The sequence below is a fragment of the Lethenteron reissneri genome, chromosome 50, assembly GCF_015708825.2.
Source record: "Lethenteron reissneri isolate LAM-NWPU_2019-01 chromosome 50, ASM1570882v1, whole genome shotgun sequence".
Lineage (NCBI taxonomy): Eukaryota > Metazoa > Chordata > Hyperoartia > Petromyzontiformes > Petromyzontidae > Lethenteron > Lethenteron reissneri.
In genome coordinates this window covers 11,388,355-11,403,100 of record NC_083828.1, presented here as the reverse complement: position 1 = coordinate 11,403,100, position 14,746 = coordinate 11,388,355, and the positions used below count along the sequence as shown (strand labels likewise).

The 14,746-nt window shown below is 48.8% G+C and overlaps 2 protein-coding genes across 2 annotated transcripts in view; both read right to left on the bottom strand.

Annotated features, from left to right (window-relative positions):
- LOC133355232 (NAD-dependent malic enzyme, mitochondrial-like) overlaps nucleotides 1-14,538 on the bottom strand; it is a 66,465-nt gene extending 51,927 nt beyond the window's left edge. The window contains exons 1-2 of the mRNA XM_061572600.1: nucleotides 14,317-14,538; nucleotides 7,601-7,737 (exon numbers count right to left, since the gene is read on the bottom strand). Coding sequence (XP_061428584.1) covers nucleotides 7,601-7,726 — 126 coding nt within the window. The 5' untranslated portion in view covers nucleotides 7,727-7,737; nucleotides 14,317-14,538. The remainder of the gene's footprint in view (nucleotides 1-7,600; nucleotides 7,738-14,316) is intronic.
- Nucleotides 4,314-7,587, bottom strand: LOC133355233 (uncharacterized). The gene is made up of 2 exons (XM_061572601.1): nucleotides 6,784-7,587; nucleotides 4,314-6,172 (listed from the first exon to the last, which is right to left on the bottom strand). The coding sequence occupies exon 2, from the start codon at nucleotides 5,903-5,905 to the stop codon at nucleotides 4,985-4,987; it is 921 nt and encodes a 306-aa protein (XP_061428585.1). The 5' UTR covers nucleotides 5,906-6,172; nucleotides 6,784-7,587; the 3' UTR covers nucleotides 4,314-4,984.
- Nucleotides 14,539-14,746: the final 208 nt, after the last annotated feature.

The window sequence follows — 14,746 nt, the reverse complement described above, 5'->3', positions numbered from 1 at the left end:
ACGCAGGAGCCGGGGGTCCAGAGCCTGCCACGTGGCAGCAACAGTCTCTCTCTCTCTATCCGTCCCTCTCACGCTGTCTGTCAACAGCGTGAAGGAGTTAGATAGCAGAAGAGTCCGTATGATGAGAGCTGTGGAAGGAAGATAATAAACAAACCTGATTTCAGAAGTTGCTTTCGCGACCTTTATTACATATACATTTAAGGTCGCATGGTATCGCTCGGACGTCATTGCCGGCAGGCAATTGTTTTCCACCGCAGAAAGCGAAGCAGCTGCATGGCAGCCGCCGGGCGTGCCGCTCATTGTTGTGAGCATCACTCTTTTGCCCTCTGTTGTTTTTGGAGGGCGACTGCCTCCAACTGCTAGGTAGCATCCTTCACGAGCATCCTCCATAGAGGTCGATCTTGACATCGCTAGTACCAGTCTTCGGCAAGTCCACTCAGCTCCACATCCTCATGTACCGCATAAGTCAATATATTTTCCAGCCCATGTCATGCCTGTTTGGCCCCCTCTATCTGGCCAAACAGAAGCTGCTTGGGCATGTGGTGGCTGGGCATGCAAGCTACATGGCCCAGTCAACGCAGCCTTGCTTGCAGGAGGAGCTCTGAGGGAAATGTGCCCAGATCTTTCAAGAATTTGAGAGCTCAACACAATCCAGCCTGGTTAAACCCAGGATGGATCGTAGGCAGACCAGCCTGAATTTGTATAACCGGTGTAAATGTTCCATTAGAGGGGTCCACGTTTCACAAGCATAGAGAAGGGGGGGCATACAGTGAGGGAAAAAAGTATTTGATCCCCTGCTGATTTTGTACGTTTGCCCACTGACAAAGAAATGATCAGTCTATAATTTTAATGGTAGGTTTATTTGAACAGTGAGAGAAAGAATAACAACAACAAAATCCAGAAAAACGCATGTCAAAAATGTTATGAATTGATTTGCATTTTAATGAGGGAAATAAGTATTTGACCCCCTCTCAATCAGAAAGATTTCTGGCTCCCAGGTGTCTTTTATACAGGTAACGAGCTGACATTAAGAGCACACTCTTAAAGGGAGTGCTCATAATCTCAGCTTGTTACCTGTATAAAAGACACCTGTTCACAAAAGTAATCAATCAATCAGATTCCAAACTCTCCACCATGGCCAAGACAAAAGAGTTCTCCAAGGATGTCAGGGACAAGATTGTAGACCTACACAAGGCTGGAATGGGCTACAAGACCATCGCCAAGCAGCTTGGTGAGGTGACAACAGTTGGTGCGATTATTCGCAAATGGAAGAAACACAAAAGAACTGTCAATCTCCCTCGGCCTGGGGCTCCATGCAAGATCTCACCTCGTGGAATTGCAATGATCATGAGAACGGTGAGGAATCAGCCCAGGATCTTGTCAATGATCTCAAGGCAGCTGGGACCATAGTCACCAAGAAAACAGTTGGTAACACACTACGCCGTGAAGGACTGAAATCCTGCAGCGCCCGCAAGGTCCCCCTGCTCAAGAAAGCACATATACATGCCCGTCTGAAGTTTGCCAATGAACATCTGAATGATTCAGAGGACAACTGGGTGAAAGTGTTGTGGTCAGATGAGACCAAAATGGAGCTCTTTGGCATCAACTCAACTCGCCGTGTTTGGAGGAGGAGGAATGCTGCCTATGACCCCAAAAACACAATCCCCACTGTCAAACATGGAGGTGGAAACATTATGCTTTGGGGGTGTTTTTCTGCTAAGGGGACAGGACAACTTCACCGCATCAAAGGGACGGGGGCCATGTACCGTCAAATCTTGGGTGAGAACCTCCTTCCCTCAGCCAGAGCATTGAAAATGGGACGTGGATGGGTATTCCAGCATGACAATGACCCAAACACACAGCCAAGGCAACAAAGGAGTGGCTCAAGAAGAAGCACATTAAGGTCCTGGAGTGGCCTAGCCAGTCTCCAGACCTTAATCCCATAGACCATCTGTGGAAAGAGCTGAAGGTTCGAGTTGCCAAACCTCAACCTCAAAACCTTAATGACTTGGAGAAGATCTGCAAAGAGGAGTGGGACAAAATCCCTCCTGAGATGTGTGCAAACCTGGTGGCCAACTACAAGAAACATCTGACCTCTGTGACTGCCAACAAGGGTTTTGCCACCAAGTACTAAGTCATGTTTTGCAGAGGGGTCAAATACTTATTTCCCTCATTAAAATGCAAATTAATTTATAACATTTTTGACATGCGTTTTTCTGCATTTTGTTGTTGTTATTCTGTCTCTCACTGTTAGAATAAACCTACCATTAAAATTATAGACTGATCATTTCTTTGTCAGTGGGCAAACGTACAAAATGTGGCCGAGAAGACCAGAAGCTTCATGTAGTGACAGACTAGGTAGCTTCCACACCGCATGACGCAGCCAATGAAAAGATAATGCTGCCCAACTAATTTGGAGTGAGACTTCTGCTGTCCAACTGGAGCTGGTCATAAGCACACTGCCCAGGTATGGGAACTCTCCACTCTCTCCACAACTGCTCGATCACCAATGTTGAGTTGAGAGAGTTGAGTGTTTGATGGTACAAAAAACCCAGGCAGGTGCTTAGTTTTCATAGGGCTGATGGTAAAGACCTTTACCTCTTCATAGCACGCTCCAGGTTCAGCAGCAGCACCTCCAACTCTACCTCTGAGTGAGCAGTAATCACTAGATTATCAGCATACATAACATGGCTGACCAATAGGGAGCTATCCCCCGACGGAACCCGGGCATCAATCAGTCTACCATTGTATCTGTACCAGATGGAAATTTCTCTGGTTCAGCCACGGAAAGATTCTCAAACTACGTGGTCAAATACTCTTTGGTTCTTTCGGTAAAGTCACGTAGGTATAAAATAAAATAAATCACGACGTTTCGGGCGCAACACAAGTGTCCATCATCAGGTGGGAAAGCAGAGTACATCCCTGTCGTACCCCAAATTTAACAGGAAATGGCTCCGACTCCTGGCCACGTAGCTTTACCTTGGCCTGCCAACCATCATGAAGGCCCCGAATGAATTGTGTGCAGAGTCAGAGACTCCGAAAGCATGAAGAACAGCCCAAAACCCTGGCCTGTTGATGGTATCATAGGCCTTGATCAGGTCAATTAAGCAGAGATATAGGTCTTGGTGGAATTCCTGACACCTCTGCTGTAGCAGACGGACGGAGAATATGACATCCATGCAGGTCCGTCCTGGTCTAAAACCATATCTGGGCTCCGCAAACCTCTCCTCAGCTTGCCTGGCAAGGCGGCGATGCTGATTAATCCTTGGCAGGACATTTTCCGGCTCACTGAGAAGAGAGATGCCCCTGTAGTTGTTAAAATCTGTGTGCCAATCCCCCCCTTCTGAACACTGTACAGTAAGCTACAATAGGATGTACCAAACACTAAAGTACACAGTACAATACATAAAGTACCAAAGCACAAATAAGCATAAACAGACACGAACACAAGCACACAGATACACCAACAGAAACAGGGACACAAATAATACAAATATACAGATGCAAGTGTTAGCTCACAGGCACACGAACGGAAAAACGCGTATCAAACAAACTGCCAAAGAAAACGTTAAACGTGTAGTGGTGTTAACTACTTGCTGTTCGCAAACTGTGACAGCAGATCGTAAACAAGGTTTTCCCGCTCAATCAAACGGTCAGGGTCAAATGGGGTGAGGTAGGATCCAAACCCAGATTGGGAAGGACCAATCAGAGGGTCTCACAAGGGGCCGGGGATTGGACAACCCGGCCATGAACAGGTATACAAGCCAGAGCGCTGAGAGCTCTGGAGGGGTTCTGCTACACGAAGACCCAAGTCGGCCGAAGACGTCTAGGACCCTGGACCAAGCCCTCCAGCCCTTATCAGGGCTCGGGCTCAGAGTAACCAGTGGTCGGGGAGAGATCCCCTAGGTCCAGCCAGAGGACGCTGGGAGAGCAGGGAGATTAGATAGCCTGCAGGGTCCAGAGGCTTGTACCTTCTGAGGGAAACGGGTGAGGGGACCATATACCCCTTAGTGTGATAGGGACTGTGTTATTAAGATAATAAACGGTGTGTGCCATAAAAGACGTTTAGAAGTCCGTCCTTACAACACTACAAACGATTACACTGGTCACACTTTTTCTGGCATAAGGTATTTCAACGGTTTTAAGGTAATTTTGGGGTGTTGATTCCAAATCTGGCATCAGTTTTTGTCTATCACATAAGGTTTTTGAGATATCAAATATTGCATTTTCAATAAAACAGCAAATTTATGCTCATATACGAATAGCTAAACAGATATCCTTACAAGAATAAGATAAGATACAATAAACAATAATAATGAAACAAACATTTAATGAGCCGTAGCACAAAGTTGTGAGAGTGACTGCATATCAATGTGAGTGAATGCATATTACCATGTAAGAATTGAATTGTGAAGATAAGAAAAATATGTACAAAAAGGTCATTCACAATAGTGATGTTACATCTGCATAAACGACCTCTGCTTTGACGATCTCTGATGTACGGCTTGTGGAATGTCTCTCATCAAGGACCATCAGTAATCTGCCATCATGTTTGAGTCCCATTGGCCTTGGTAACGTTCTTCCATAACTTTAATGTCTTGATGAAAGCGTTCACCTTGCTCTTCGCTCACGTGACCCATGTTCTCTGGAAACTGGGCCAAGTGACTATGCAAGTAGTGAACCTTGATGCTCATTCTACATCTAAGTGCTTGGAAACTCAAGAGCAGCTCCTCCACAATCTCTCGATAGTTGTCCGCTTTCCTGTTCCCTAGGAAATTCCACAACACATCAGATAATGCATTCCAAGCTCTAGCCTCTGCCGCAGTCATTGTTGTAACAAAGTGTGTATCCCTGATGAGTGTTCTTATTTGAGGGCCATTAAATATCCCTGCCTTTTTCTTCTCGGCACTGGGACTTGAAAATGTTGAACATATATAGCTGAAGCAGTCTCCAGTGTGATCAAGAGCTTTGACGAATTGCTTCATTAACCCAAGTTTAAGTGCAGTGGGGGAAATACAATTTTATTCCTATCAACCAGAGGCTCATTCTTGATGTTCTTGTCACCAGGCGTCAAACTGATTCTTGGTTGCCAGTTCTTTTTAACCCAGTGTTCTAATGTAGCCCTACTGTCCCAGTAGCACAGGAAACAAGGGTATTTGATGTGACCTCCTTGCTGATCCAGCAAAAAATTTACCATTTTCAAATCAACACAAATTAGCCATCCATGAACATGGTATTCCAATCTATCCAGAACAATCTTGATGTTGGCATACTCTTCATTCATTTTTACAAAGTGTCCTATTGGGATTGAACCATATATATTTCTGTTGTGAAGTAACACACATTTCAAACTCCTTTTACTACTGTCAATAAAAAAGTCTCCATCACTTGAATCATATGCGGGCAGTCCCATATTGAGAAGAAGCCCTTCAACATCATTACAACAAACAAGTTGACCATCTGAATGGAAGTACTTTCGCAGTGCTGCTTCTCTGTTACGATAAAAGGAGACACTAGTGCCAGGTCTGAGTAGTCCTTTCTCTTGCAGCCTGGAAGCCAACAATTCAGCAGATTGCTTTGGCAAATACAAATCTCTTACAAGATCATTCAATTCAGGCCGACTAAACAGAGAAATGTTATCACAATCTGCATCAGATGGCGTATATTCGATCTGAACATCATCATCATCATCTGTAGAAGCAGGTAAACTGAGGGATTCAACATCAATCTCTGGTAGCTCAATAAATACAGGCACAGGTATTTCCTCACAGTGCTCAACTGGTCGTCTGGCAGATGGGATATCTGGGTATTGTAAGTGTTGTTTGTATTTCTTATTGAAACCTTTTACATTGACAGGGCAGAAGTGGCAGTTATCCAAATGGTTTGTAGGTTCTCTCCAAACCATTGGCACACCAAACTTCAGCTTAGCATTCTTTCCTTTAGACCATGATCGCAAAGTTTCAACACAGGTTTTACACACTTTGTGAGGAGCCCAATTTTTGTCTTGGTCTCCAAGTCATACTTTAAAGTAGGCAAGATAAAACTTCTTGACAAAGGTATTTATGTTGCGCCTTTGATCCTGCAAAGTGAAGCTGCCACAGATGTAGCAGAAGATATCTGGGTCATTACTGCATTTCCTTCTTTCGGATGTTGTAGCCAGTTAGATCACGCCCTGCAGAAGAAAAATATTAAATAAATGTGGATATAAAATGATATTATAATCACACTATTCTAAAAATACAGCACCATATTTTAACACTAAAGCAGTCACTGACTCGCAACAACTTGCAATCATAAGTGGCAGAGTTAATTTCGCGTAAAATCAATGATAATGGGGTATGCCGATAGCATATAAATTTGATGTGATAGAGCAAATCTGAGATCAGATTTGGAATCAGCACCCTGAAATTAGTCTAAAACAGCTGCAAAAGTCCAGGCCAGAATTTTTTGTTGTTGTTGACCAGTGTTATTAACGCTACAAAAAAAAACTATACACACAGCTACACAAACTGTTATACGGCTATACACACACACTGCTACACACACAGTTACAGGGCTACACCACACACTCATTTTCACTGACATCCACACTCACTTTCACACACAATCGCGCGCGCACACACACACACATGCTCGCTAGCTCGCACAACAAAAGCGACCATTTGCCATTAAGTGGCAATGACATCACCACGGCACTTGTGCCAGGCTAGGTGCACTTTGAGGTCACGTGAAGTGTCGAAGGCTTGTGGACAGGTTTACTGAGATGACCGGCAAATGCATCACCTCTTTTCCCCACTTTCCCGACTTGCTGAGTTGAGTGCCCGGCGCTCCGCTCGTTGTTGAGAGCGTTGCTCCTCTGTTGTTGAAAGGCAACTGCCTTCAACTACCCAGCAGCGTTCTTCACGAGCCTCCTTCACACAGATTCTCCCTCGTGCCACATACACGAACATTCCCTCATACACACAACCGCTCCCTCATGCACACACTCCCTCATGTACATACACACAAAAGACAAACATCCCTCATATAGCCAAAACAGACTGTAGGAGCAAGTGCTATTAGCGAGCACCTATGAAGACCAGCAAGGCACACGAGGGGGTGGGTGGACAGCACCTCGGTCAACTCATTCTCAAATGAGTACCTGGTGTGGTGTATAAACATCGCCACTGGGGAGACAAAGGCAGCCGGGCATGACGTTGGCCACCCACCCCTTCGTGTTCTGTCCCGACCTTTAAAGGTGCTCACTAACAGCACTATCCCCAGTAGTCTCTTGCAGGCTATATCGGAGACCTTTGTCTTTGCTGTACCGTACACTGCAGTGGTGCGCAGTACAGTAGCGTGAAGTGGTTTGTGAGGTGGTTCTGTAGTTGGAATGTGGTGAACAATGCTGTGTGGTACATTGTAAGTGTGGTGGTGTGTGTGTATTGTAATGTGTGGTGTATGGTACAGTGTGTGGATTTATGATGTGGTGTGGGAAAGGTGGACTTGGTCGGGTGTGGGTGGGGGGTAGTAGGTGGTGAGGATGGGTAAGCAGCGGGTGTGATGTCTGTCGGTGTTAGTAGGTCAAGGGTCACACCCAGAGATGATGTGGGGGTTTCACCTTGTTGGTGCGGGGGTTGAGCATCAGGGGTCGCCCCGTCTCCTTGGTGTTCAGGCCCCGCACGCCGGCCACACACACCCGGCCCGTCACACACGCCCGGCCTGCCAGGCAGCCCCTCGACAGCATCGTGCCTCCTTCTGCATGCAGGACCACAGACTACTATTATTGCATCTTGCTCTCCAATCACAAAATTCGCGTGGCTTTGCGGTGTAATGGTGTTGCGTGGTGGTGTGGCTTTGCGGCACACCGCAGTGCGGTGTGGCAGTGCGGTGGAGTGTATGCATTATCAGCCCAGGGCCCCCACACCACCGGTGTCACTCACAGCTCGTCACGACTGAGGTATTGGTTGATTGGTTTATTCCGTTTCAATTGTACGGTAGTCATTAGCTCCTTTCGCAGCAATGTAATACTAACAGCAACTTGCACATCGCGTCACCGTGTAACACCAGACCCGACGGAACAGCTGTTCCCACACGCACGATTCAGTCCAAGTATCATGAATCGCTACAAGGCTCTCTTATGCCACAGGTGTTGAGTTCAGACCATGGTCCACCCCAACCTGCAATCCTCTGGGGCTAGTAAAATAACTACCACTCTGCATATATGTATGTTAAAATTATTTCACACCGTACGTAGCCAACCGTGTAATCGGAGGTGCGGAGGAAGGACAACAAACTAAACACAAAAAGCAGTTTAAAAAAAATAGCTTTCAATTTCGATGTAAAATGACAGTAGTTGACCTAGAGAGATTCGGGCCCACCATTGCAATTAGCAATTTCCACTAACGGCTCAGGGCAGTGGAGGGGACATGAGAACGGCCCCCCAGGAAGAAGAGTGGTTATGCCGAGTCTCCTGGCAGGCTCGTTGCTACGTTGACTCAACGGGACTCGTTAAATCTGTCCCTTGTGCGTTTGTAATCCTGTGACATATGAACCTTATGGCGGGACCCCGGGGTCCCATAAGCCCCCAGCTCTCGCATAAACTGCTTTGCGAGTTCATTTTATATCTGTTGAAGGCGAACGATACGCCAATCTATTCCTCTTGACGAGCTCTATACGATGCACTAATCAAAGTTTAAAAGTTTTGTTTATGACTACGACAATTTTGGCAACGACAGGTGCTTGGTGAATGATCCGCGCTAGGTGGGTCGCGGCGTTGATGTGCGTGGTGGGACGGAGTCGCCAAAAATATATTAATTAATTACGATTTTGACTTCCGTTTATTCGGGACCCCGGGGTCCCGCCATAAGGTGAAACACAGCAGCAGCAGCTTCCTATGCGGTGATTGCCCCCGCACTATTAAAATGATAGCGCCAACATCAAGCGAACCAATTATTTCAATTTATGCGAGGGGGGGGGATGCATTTCCACCTCAGGGACTGCGACCCAGGCCTCCCTCGCAAGAGACTGGTGTCTCAATAGAGCCTCGCCGTGCTCACAGCAAGAGAAATGCCACAGCAGTGAACACTACGGCAACGGACAAGCAGCTTCACGACAGACGATGGCGATTTCACAACGAACAGCAGCAGCCACAACAGCAGGGGGTTCATGGTCACTGGCGGGGATAGAGAGAGGGAGCTCTCCATGTTGTGATCGATAGACGCTCTCCGTGGAGCTGCAACAGCCACCGCGGTGCAGTGCTGTCTGCTAACCGAAAAAGGCTAGTGAAACGGAACATTGAGCACTCTTCTCTCAGCAATACTCAAAACATAATTACAGATGTATTTTGAGACGCATATCGGTCGTTCCGCCAATCACTCGGGATATAGAAGCAGCAGTCAGCAAATCAGCAGTCAGTTCCCAAGTGTGAAACACGAATACAGTGGTACCTCAGTATACGTCGTTAATTCGTTCCAGAAGGACTTAAACGAAAATGACGTATACCAAACGAATTTTTACCATAAGAAATAAAGCGAAAGGAAATAATCTCTTACAGAGTATAATAAATGATATTTTATATGGCATATTATACATTAATGGGGTTGTATAATATAATTTAGACACTACTTATTACTAAAATGCATACATAAATTAAAATAAATGCATAAAAATTTTAAATAAATTGAAATACCTTGCTGAGAGGAGTTGATAGCCTACGAGGATGGTGGTAAGGAAGGGGAGGAGGAGGAGATGCTATTTTTTGAAGGAGAGTCCCCTTCCATTAAAACTACTGTACAAACAGACTGAGGAGCGGCGCTTTGTTTCAGTCGTGAACGGGGTATATGCGGGTACGCGGTGACTCATCCTGACCCAAACAAGTTCTAGCAAGCGCGTCGAATCCCAAGCAAGACGTCGTATCCCAAGACATTTTTTTTCTCGTCAAAATACGACGTGTACCAAATTCGACGTATTCCAAAGCGTTTTTTTTAGCGAAGCAGCAGCTATGGAGAGAAAACCAGAGAGTGAACAAGAGTGCATGTGTAGAGGTGTAATTGTGCATGGCCACGGAGGTAGAGGTGTAATTGTGCATGGCCACGGATGGCTAACAAACACAATGGGCGGGGTTAGGGCCGTACACAGGGGAGGTGCTCGCACCGACGTCCGCACCTGCATCCCCCACGGGCCCCTCCCGGGGGCCGAGTCCTATAAAGGGTGGTGAGCCGGAGGGCTCGAGGTCGAGATCAGCTTTAACCAGCGAAGACGGAAGACCAGCTAGAATAGGCCCCAGAGCTCCCCTGGCTCGCTGTCCTTGTCAGGGTCGACCAGGGCAAGCCGGTGGCGTGGCCGCGAGAGCCCAGACTGACGAGCCGGTCTGGAGACTCAGGGTGCCGGGATCCCAGCTTGACCAGGGCTGGGATAGGTAGCCTCCCCTAGCTCCGTAGTGGAGGACTTGGGCGTAGGTTAGCGGGGTTGGATGTTGTGTATCCCTGTAGCCAAGTGAAGGGGACGATACCCCCTTAAGTACTGTGTGTACCCGTTACTGTGCACAAGTTAGTGTAATAAATAAGTGTGCCTCCGACCCTGTCGTCAAGCCTCCTAAATACTTACTACACATGTTTGGACAAGCCAAAGACAGAGAGTAGGGAATAGAAGCTGCTCCCCGCGTCTCCACTGTGTCAAGGGGACGACCACTGCGAACGTGCAGCTGCAGAAACGAGACCGTGTCAAAGGCACCGCCGAACCTGGTGTTTAACCGACGCATCGGTCACGCGGTTCAACAGGAAAGCGCTGACCGCCGCAGCATCACCGTGAGTTCGAAGTGAATCCCAACGAGCGGCGTCACCCCGGCAATGTCCTTGTCCGCCCCGTGCCACTCACACCTGAACACGCATCGCAGGCAGGTATGCCCTTTGGCCTGCCTGCCTACCTGAGAGGGGGAGGGGCCCACGCTAGCCGAGGGTCCACAGTCCCCATGCTGCGCCCTGCCCTTACCCACAGCCCGTGCTATCACAGCTGCCAGCTCGAGCTGGAATCGGACGCCCCCCCCCTGTGCAGTGCCGGGCCAGCAGGTGCCAATTGGCAATGGCAACCCCGGACGGTGGTTGGCCCAGAGTCACAGGAAATTGGAGAGAGACACAATAAGAGAGGCAGGATAAGGGGGAAGATAGGGAAGGTGAGAACTCAGGAGACCAGGATTTAGAGTGACCTGGGGCAGTAGTCTGCCAGTAGGAGGTGATTATCACTGTGTATAATTCCAATTGCGTTCTTTGTCGTGTAATTAACAAATTTGGCAAATTTAGCCCGTGATGTCTGCGAATGACGTCATGGGTCACTGTGAGGCAGACGGCAGGTAGAATTTCTTTGGAAATTATACCGTCAGTAATAATCAGGGTGATCTGGGATTCAAACTGTGAACCTTGACAAAACGCGTACATCAACAATCGAGACATCTCCAATTTGCACTTTGACAGTCCTGCTGACAGTCCTGATGGGCTCTATAAACTCCATGGAGGAAGTTACAAGAGTATCTAAAACAGGACTTAAACCTGTCCCACCACCTATGCATATTGCGGCTCTGGAATCGCATATTATTGAGGTCAACTTTAAATATCTAGGCGTTATTCTGGACTCGATCTTGTCTTTTGAGACGCATATTGACCACGTGGCCAACAAGATAAAAACAAATTAAATTGGTTACTATACAGAACCAAATGCTGCATTCCACCTCGAATATAGATACAAGGACTCCTCTACTTACAGTCGACTTATGAACTTTGAAAGATACGAACAAACCTGTCCGTATGTGCGGTTGCCTGTTTTGACCGAGAGTTCTAAGTCCAACTGCCGCGCAATAGATCTGCAGAACATAATGAACCAGTGGCATCTACATCTATAGGAGATTATGCAACTTTTAAAACCATTCCCCATGTTTAGTGTACATGCCGTACAACATGTTTGGAATGGACAGGAGTAAAGATGGACAAACTGACCTCTGGAACCTAACTCGTTCGTAAGTAGAAGAGTCCTTCTACTGCCACCATCCTGCCCATGTCTGATTACTGTGACAACATCTACCACCTAGCTTCTGAATCTGCCTTAAAACGTCTCATTGCACGACACCACTACTGTGCTCTCCGTGTTGCCCTTGACCGCCCACCTATGGAACTCACAATCGCAACCTGTACACTCACTGTCATCTGTCTCCCATGGATATCCAGAGACCAGCACTGTGCTATTTTCATCCGAAAGGTCTTCTTCAACAAATCGACCAATTACCTAAAGGGCCACTCAGCTCCTCTACACCCCCCCCCCCGTAGCCTCACAAGTGCCTCCTTATCCCTATAAACAATTCCAATTGTTAAAACTTTGTTTGGTAAAAAGTATCCCCCCCCTTCTCTCTCACCCCTACTGCCGAGGCCTATATAACCTCGTGCCATGGCAGATCTCTTGCATACTTCCATTTTTTCTTGCTGTGGTTGTCCCACCTGATGACGATTGCTTGTGTTGCGATCGAAGCGTCGTGATCTATTATTTTTCTACCTACGTGACTTTACCGAAAGAACTCTATTTATAAAGGACCCAGTACTCGTTCACTGCAACCTTGACGCGTTTTTATCTCCTGTTGCTGTGCTTACGCCGCGCGGATCTCCCATGTAAAACAGCCGGGAAACTGGCTAGATGGGATTGTCCATGGAACAAGTCAAATATAGTCAAACTCAAGTAGCGAACGCATCACCGCTGAGTTCACGCCACCGCCCAGAGATAAAAGTGGAGGAGCGTGAGAAAGATAAGGCGTTGAGAAATATCTTGCGGGGCTGCGTTGCCATGCGAGCCACTGTTTAGGGGGGCCCATATTCTGAGGGCCGACAGTGACACGTGGGCGAGGAGTCCAACCGATGTGAGAGAGCAGGGCAGTCAGAGAGTCCGTGGCACCAAGGAGTGGAGTCTATTTAACTACAGTATTTACATTTTACCAGGTAAAGCCCACTGAACTGCTAGCTCTTTTCAGAGGCTACGTGGTCACATGTGATAGCTCATCGAAGTATCGTATATCAGGTGGGAATTTTGAGGAGCGGCCAAATAATCTAAGACCCACGTTTGTAAATGCGGAGGGGGGGAAACACGGTGAGAACCCACGCGACCACCACGGGGAGAGAGATCATGGAAACTCCAAATATACAAAAGGCATCGTCCGCGGTCGGGGTCGAACCCACGCGGCCTGCACGCCAGGCGAGGCGAGGGAAATGACATCTCCTCTCTCGCCTGTGTATCAAGGTCACTGCCTGCGCCGGTGTCTCCGGCGTCGGCCGTGGAGTCGCGCAGGGGAGGGTGGGGAGAACCCGGCTACTCTCGCGGCCTCAACTGCCCTCTCTGGCGCCGCTCACCGCCGAGTTGGACACGAGACGGACGCGGGGCTATAAACGTCCGCAATGTTCCTCCAGGAAAGCAGCGGGCACCGAAGAGGGGGGGGTAGCACCACCCTGGCGCCGCTATTACATCTGAGTGACTCGATCCCTGCCAAAGGAACGTAGGATGTCCCAACACTGGGTCAAGTATATAACGAGTGGGTGAGGGCCGCCCCCGTGCTGCCTTGAGCCGAGAAATGAAGGTCCCAGGCGCGCGGTTGTTGTTGTTTGTTATGGGGAGCGGTGGCCGAGTAGTTTGTGCTGCATTGGAGGCTAGAGTTCGATTCCCGCTCACGGCCACCAACACCAGTGACGATTATCCGAACCGGTCCTGGGCCTCCCCTAGGTCGACTCATCCTTAAATAAGTACCCGATGCGTTGTGTAAATATCAGCACCAGGGAGACGAAGGCCGCCGGAACTTGGGTCTGGCTACACCGCCCCCTCGTGCAGTGTCGGCCTTCACAGGTGCTCGCTCACAGCCTCAACAGTCTGTTGAGGCTATAACGGGGGATCTTTTTATATGCGATTGTTACGCAGCCATAACTGTCTCGGTGCCTCCGCGCGTCGCTCGGCGTGCGGTTGTTGATGGACACCGCACAGACGCCACGCGAAGCTTCCACACAAACAGAACCGAAACGATGCGCCCCGCGTGATCAGTCGGGGGGGGGACAAGAGATTCTGGCGCGCAGCCTCTCACGGCTCCTTCATGGGTTCAGCACAGGAACATCCACCTAAACACCGCGACCACTGACGAGCTACACGACAGGGACCCCTCCACATCCCCTTGGAGACCGCCAGCCCCTGATAACTTCGTCTCCTGATCCCCCCAAATCTACTCCCCCGCCCCCATACTCGGTCCTCGAACACCCCGACACTCGGCGATCCTGGCTCTAACACCGTTGCCGGCGCAGCACTTCCTCTACGACCCACCTTCTCGTTAAGGCGGCGGAGGCGGCGGCGGCACCAGAAGCCGGAGCAAGCAGCAGGGTGATGAGTGTGTGAGGAGCGGTGGGATGCGCAGTTGGCGAAGTCTTCCTCACGGGGTCACGCGCTGCCCCCACCCCCTCCTCGCCCTCACACTTGCCCCGGACGTGACGTTTTTAGCCCCGTTTCGGTCGTGACGTCGTTAGCCCCGATTCGGCCGTGACGTCATGCCCCCGAAACGAACGCGCGAGGTTATCTGAGGTCGGCCCACGCGCCGCACGCGCCCCCACCCCACCCCACGTGGTTGCCATAGCAACATCAGCAGCTGCGCCGCGGAAAATTGCCCGCGGCGACTCGAAGGGCCGCGACAAAGACGAGTCGTGGTGGGCTGCGACGCTGCTGTACCCAACTGCTGCTGCTGCTGTACCCAACTGCT

What these genes read in the sequence shown, in the direction of transcription:
- LOC133355233 (XM_061572601.1), bottom strand. Translation starts at nt 5,905, where the DNA reads ATGGTTTGGAGAGAACCTACAAACCATTTGGATAACTGCCACTTCTGC.